At 41.6% G+C, this 6,545-nt stretch overlaps 1 protein-coding gene across 1 annotated transcript; it reads right to left on the reverse strand.

Annotated features, from left to right (window-relative positions):
• Nucleotides 1-252: 252 nt before the first annotated feature.
• LOC139741966 (alpha-amylase B-like) lies at nucleotides 253-6,082 on the reverse strand. The gene is made up of 3 exons (XM_071652535.1): nucleotides 5,850-6,082; nucleotides 3,122-3,413; nucleotides 253-1,515 (listed from the first exon to the last, which is right to left on the reverse strand). Exons 1-3 carry the CDS (start codon nucleotides 5,977-5,979, stop codon nucleotides 684-686), a joined length of 1,254 nt encoding a protein of 417 aa, XP_071508636.1. The 5' UTR covers nucleotides 5,980-6,082; the 3' UTR covers nucleotides 253-683.
• Between the last annotated feature and the right edge of the window lie 463 nt (nucleotides 6,083-6,545).

A 6,545-nucleotide genomic window follows, 5' to 3' on the forward strand; every position in this document is an offset into this window, starting at 1 on the left:
ACTTTGCTGGACAGTTATGTTTCTCAACCTCAAGGGGGGGGGGGGGGCATTTCATGAAGCGTTTTGTCAGATATTGTTGTTGTTGTTTTTTTTCTGACAAACTGTCATAAGCTACTGGAATCCTTGCATCTGATTGGCTGAGAGCAAAGTTGCGCGACAAATTTGTCGGACAAAACGCCACATGAATGACCCCCCCCCCCCCCCCGTAACCTTCTTTTACAGCAAACTACATTAGTTGTGACATGCGGGAGGAAAACAGAGTTGATCGTCATTTTGATCGGAAGTGCAAATGAGGTATACGTGTTTCAAACATAGTCCATCAGCTGTCGTCTTTGGTATCAGCCTACAAGCCATCTGCGCATCTTTGATGCGTGGATGTTCTCTCTCCTAATCCGCCACGGACCACTTTCCAGTTTGCTGACGATCCTGAGCGCATGTCACAAAGTTTCCAAACGTCACCTTCGTAAGATTGATGTAACCACCTCAAAGTTTACAACGATTCGCGTTTTCCCTCAAAAGTTCCGTTACATCTCGATACCAGTATTTGATAAAGTTGTTGGCTGGAAACTCTCGTTTCCACCACCAATACGTCTTCAGTCTCATCTATCTCTGTTTCTTCCTGAGGATGGGAAATCGCGATGAATAAAACGTGTGTATGTGTCACTGTCTATACATGTCACCATCTAGGCTCTACACCTGCCGCCTCCGCTCCCGGCTTTTGCGCCAACATGCAGCGCTATCATTGGATCTTCTCCGGGATATATTTCCAGCCACGCCAATCCAGCTGAGTCAACGACCACGCTGTGCCCTGTGCATCCCGAGATGGTCGGGTCACCGGTTATGACGTCACAGTACACACCTGCCGGAAGACCCGTTTGCAACGTTCTCGAGAGCACGTGGGGCTCGTTGTTGAGCGCGAAAAATGCGCGGCTTCCGCGCGAAAAGGCGATCTGATTGCGGCCATTGTCCCACCAGTTTTGGACTGGGAGTCCCTTGGCGGCGTTTCGGAAGCAAGCCATATTTCGAATTTGGCGCCACCTATGCTCGCACATCCAACCGCCACCACACGTTGTGTCTGCGTTGATAGTGGGACTATGCGTATTGCCGCTAGCATCGGATGGCGGGCCCTGATCGCTGTCCAGAAACGCGTAACTGCTCATCACGCGCGTAACCCCATAGTCCCACGCGAGCATGAAGGCAACGGCTTTCTTGTACTCGTAGGGAGTTTTGTGGGTGAGCACGTTTCCCCCGCCGCCGTGGTTGCGCTGGTTGTCGTGATTGTCGATGAAGACCAGTGCTTTCTTGTCGGGCATCAGCCCCCACTGTTCACCAAAGCCCGAGTACCAGACGGCAGCCTTCGATGCCGTTCCGATCCCGAACACCTCGTCGCCGTACTTGAATTCAGTCACCGAACCGATGTCGAAGTATTCCGCCGCCCGGACGGCCTCGATTCCTGTGCGATCGATTACCTCCTGATAGATGTACGGCTTGGTTCCCCAAATGGTTTTCTTCAGCCTGTTAAAAAAAATATAGAAAAATTGCTTGTTATTCATTGTGCTATCGTATGTTTGTCACAACCTGTTGTCTGAAATAACGTAGTTGCAGTAACTCAAGCCTGCTCTGTCAATATCGTCAATATAATGATTTGACAGCCCAGCAGTACAACACATTCAACACAAACAATGTAATCATACGCTTTAATAACATCCAGAAAAAAGCAAGGTACAGATGGTATAGTAATCTTCAGTGTTTCCACTTGCAGATCCAATGGAAAGGGATTTTTTGGTTCCTTTGATTTTGTTTTACATCTGTTTGTAGTTTCATTAATTCATTATTCGTTTTCTTATGTATTTTCTGAGGGTCCCACATCGCACAAGCTTTGCCTTTTAGTGGGACCCTCCACTTGCATTCCCATCCTTATTTAATTTGTACTATGTATATGCATATACTTAGTATCTAAAAGGCAAAATTATGTTTTCTTCATTTTGTTACTCATTATCCCATGTATTTTCTTTATATAAAGAAAATTCAACCTACTATCACTTTTCTAGCTCAATGAAAGAGCACTTGACTAACCTCTTTCAGAAAGCAGGGGGAATGATATTACCCTTAACATCTGTCAGTAACAAGTTGACGGAATGCGTAATTTTCATGAAAAATGAATTATTGTGGAATTCTTCTCATATTTTCTTTATATTCTTGTCCACACATGACGTCAAAAACATTAGTAGTCTCCTTATCCAGTAATTACAACACCAAAACTTTAAAAATTCATAACTTTTGCACCGATTGTCTGATTTTCCTCACACTTTCACTGATGTGTTCTACTAATATTGCTGCTTTCACTCAATTCAAAGTTCTCTTCGGGTTTTGGTTTCCTTTAAGTGAAATCAAATCGGAATCTCCCCTTGCACCTTTTCTCCCTTCTTTTGTGTGTAGGCCTACATCCTATACTGCTATAGAGAACATTTTGTTGTTGTGGTTATTGTTGTTTCGTTTACAAGGAAACGGCTATCATTTCATAAAGCATCATTGTGTATAGTCAATGTTTAAGCCCCATTGTGACGGACGGACACTCCGAAAACATACAAATGCTTCTGGGGACACTTCGTGGAGGAGACATAAAAACGGGTGCACGTCACGAGACCGACACCCACGAGTCATACAGCCCACGAGTCATACAGCTCACGAGTCATACAGCCCATGAGTTATACAGCTCACGAGTCATATATAGCCCATGAGTCCGACACATTAAGCCCCGTGTTGTATCAGTCGAACTCATGGGCTTTATTTGCCTAGTGTCGAAGTCGTGGGCTGTATGACTCGTGGGTGTCGGTCTTGTGGGATGACCCCCATAAAAACAAGAGCTAAGCACGTGAAGGGTTTGAGGGCAGTGTTGCGATTTTTCATTGCGAAGAAATCTAAGGAAGCCGCCATCACCCATTGGTAGCCATGAAACAATCGCCCACATATATCACCCACAATCACGATTTGCATCAGTTATAAATAGGAGAGGAATACAGGTTAAAAACAAGACAAAAAAAATAGAGAGCACGTCTTCCCGATTGTGCTTAATTAATGAATTGCATTTCCTACGTCATCACTCGGGTGACTGTCGTACCTGTCTACAATGTCCTTCAGATCCGCCGGCCACATGTGCTTTGCGGCGTCGATCCTGAAGCCGGCGACGCCCATCTCCAGCAGTCGGTTGAGGTAGCCGACGATGATCTCGCGGGTGTGGTAGTCGTTGTCGGGGCCGAAGTAGAGATCGTTCAGTCCCTCGAGATCGCAGTTGCGCACGTTCTCCGCTTGGTAGTAGTCGGAGACCCAGCCATCCCCGCTGGGACACCGCCCCTTTGGCACGTTGAAGTCATGTATGCCGAATGGAACTTCAGGGAAGCTGTATCTATCGTCTGCCGGAAAGGAGCCATTGTTAAAGAGAAATCACATATGAAACAAACGGCTGAAACTGCTAGATGAGTAGCTTGCTGACGGACAGGCGCTTACTATGACACGCACTCATTCAAACAGAACAGGATTACCATTTCTCATAATGATTCAAGTAAAGTTATATTTCTCACTCTTCCATTCGATACATCAAAATATACAATATGGGAATAACTATCTGGTCGATAGCTCTGCCCCCTTGAACGTCACCTGAGCTAGATAACTCCGTATTTTATGCGAATTATGCTCTTTGTTTCCTTTTTTATTTTTGCATTTCAGAAAACGAAATCTGATGAAGATGAAATGTGAGCATGAAAATAGTAAGAAATATTACTCTGTCGCCTTATTTAGAATACAAACATCAGTGTGACAAATATCACAGTGTGTAAAAATATTTCGACATTAACACTACAATAACGCATTTGATGACCAGTTTAAAGAAAAATATTTGTTCATTTCATTTTGTGCAATTTACGAAGTACAATTCCGCAACAATTTGATGGTAGACAGCCATTTTCTCTTTCAGTTTGGAACACCAAGGAAGATACCACAAGTAAACTGATACCTTTACATGCTGTAATGTGCTGCTCTTCCAAACGGGGAAACAAAATTATGGTTTATAATAATCCATGCTTTTCTTTCTGTATCAGTAGTCAGCTAATGCAACTATCCATTGAGATACATTCAGCACAAAAAAAGAAGAAGAAGAAAATGAACAATTTTTCAAGTTAATATTTCTCATAGCATATTTGGTTAAAAGTTAATGTTTCATATACCATATGATAGGTAATTTAATTGGCTATCAACCTGGTAGGTCAATAGAAAGGTAAACTTTACGCATGAGTGAACACCTTTGTTTTTCTTTTCAAAAGCACAAAAGTAAAAATTGCAAAAATGAACAAGATGTCATTCGTGAGTAAGTGCTCTTCCATGCAACAATAAGAACAAAAGACAAATTTAACACAATAAAAACATGGCTTAAGTTGCAGCAATAAATCTATGATCACTATAATATCTTTAAAGCCCAAAGGATCAATAACGGCTGAAATAATTGAGGAAAATGAAGAATCTTCCGTTAAATCGAAATTCAAATGAATTTAGAAAAGAAGCAATATAAACAAAAATGATAGGAATTTCAAATGATTTTTCAAATTAGGAAAATTGTAAATGGTACTTAAATTTGTCTCATGAATTCTTAAGTTACTAAATTAAAAGAATGAAATATAGATATTCTGTTCATTTAATCATCCTTGTGCCCTTCCCTCCTATATCATTTGCAGTTTGAGTTGACAGAAAATTCTTATTTTCCACCTTTAGTTTCCCACTTTGATTTTGTTTGAGGTTGTAAAGAGATAAAGAGAACGAAAACTTTTATACTCCATTCATGCCTCTCATTGTGTTAAACCGGTCTTTCGTTGTCATCTGTATCTTGAAGGGCATTTCCAAAAATTGAAAAGCAACATGTCATTTTTTGGAATTTTTACTTTTTTGCCTTGGAGAACAAAAACGAATGTGTTCACTCATGCGTAAAATTTCCGTTTGTTTTGACCCACTAGGTTGATAGCCAATTAAATTACCTTCAACATGGTATATGATACATTGATTTTCATCAAAATCTTCTATGAATGATATGAACTCGAAAAAATGTTTATTTTCTTTTTCTTTTTTTTTCTTTTTTTTTTTGCTGAGTGTATAAAGTTCATCATGGAAAGCAGGAGTTGATACGGGTTACTAACGCAGACGTCACTAATTCTACCGCAGCGTGTATAACAGGAAAATTGGATTATTATTTATTCTTTTAAAATATCTTGAAGTGAGCGGAATGAGACTCCAAAATTAGCACAACCCAAGGGGGCGCCAGACTCGAAGTTGACGTATAGCAATTCGAGTGCCCAGACATCCACGTTGTTTCAGTGTCCAGAGCAGATATTTTTGTAACACTGTTTATCCCGTATTTTTTCCTTTCATTTTCTTCTTCTTCTTCTTATCGTTCTTTCCCGTCTGCGTTCTCTTCTTTATTTTTCCTTTTCGTTTATAGCTTCATAAATCATTACACATTTATCGCCCATAACGCCCGTCGACCTTTAGCTGCCGTATCTCTCCCGCTTTTAGTCTAACATGGAATAAGAGTCGTTTATATGAAGGGTAAGGTGTCTTTGTTCAGAACTCTTGATCTTTGCAGTCGTTAACTTTGCCCGTGGAGCTTGGGAAAGGGGTGATATCGTGATACTTAGTCGGCGATTATCAGGTAATAGCAGAAAGTGGTTTACAAAGCTGCCCCATCTTGTCCCGTTTGTCCTATCCCCTCCTTTATTTCTAACGTTCAATCAGTGGGCACAGATAACTGCTCGTTAGATGAATCATCGCGTATTTGGTTACGCTCGTTTTCGACTGAATAATACCTTTCGTATGTTTCGCCATGTGGTTAACGATGGCGTCCACGTAAATCCGCACGCCAACCGCGTTGCACCGCTCGACCATGTCGCGGAACTCCCTCTCCGTGCCGCTGCGGCTGTTGAGGCGGTAGCCCATTGGCTGGTACCGCTGCCACCAGGGGGCGAAATGGTCTTCGGTTACGATGTGCTTGTGCTCATTGGGAGGGGAAACCTGGACACCAGCGTAACCGTAGGGCCCGAGGAATCTGATCGATGGGATACACATATGGACGAAAATTTAATAATCTTTGTGTGTTGTTCCCAGGTTCTTTTTTTTTAATTAGCATCATGAATCAATTCGTATTACGAATTCGTTTGCTGTTGTTGTTTCCTTTTTATGAGAGAAGCAATATCATTATGTAGGAAGTGACGGTCACCTATTTCAAATTATAGTCCTATTTGTTTAGGCAAGGTTGGTTCAAGTAACCCATTGGAAATAAATTCAGAACTGTGCTTACGTTACAGAGAAGATTGTTTTGGATATAAGTAATTCATGTATGTTAATGTTCAGTTGTGCTTTAAGAGTTTCCATGATGCAGACTTACTTCTTTTTCTACAAAAAAAAAGTAATAATGTATCGTATAATGAATAAAAAAGCCTAAGGGTTATTCTTGCTCGATAGAGGGCGCCATACCTCTCGCACTCTGCAGCAATGTCGCTCCA

This window comes from Diadema antillarum, unplaced genomic scaffold (assembly GCF_040938485.1).
Source record: "Diadema antillarum isolate AM-2024a unplaced genomic scaffold, OU_Dant_1.0 scf00000032, whole genome shotgun sequence".
Classification (NCBI taxonomy): domain Eukaryota; kingdom Metazoa; phylum Echinodermata; class Echinoidea; order Diadematoida; family Diadematidae; genus Diadema; species Diadema antillarum.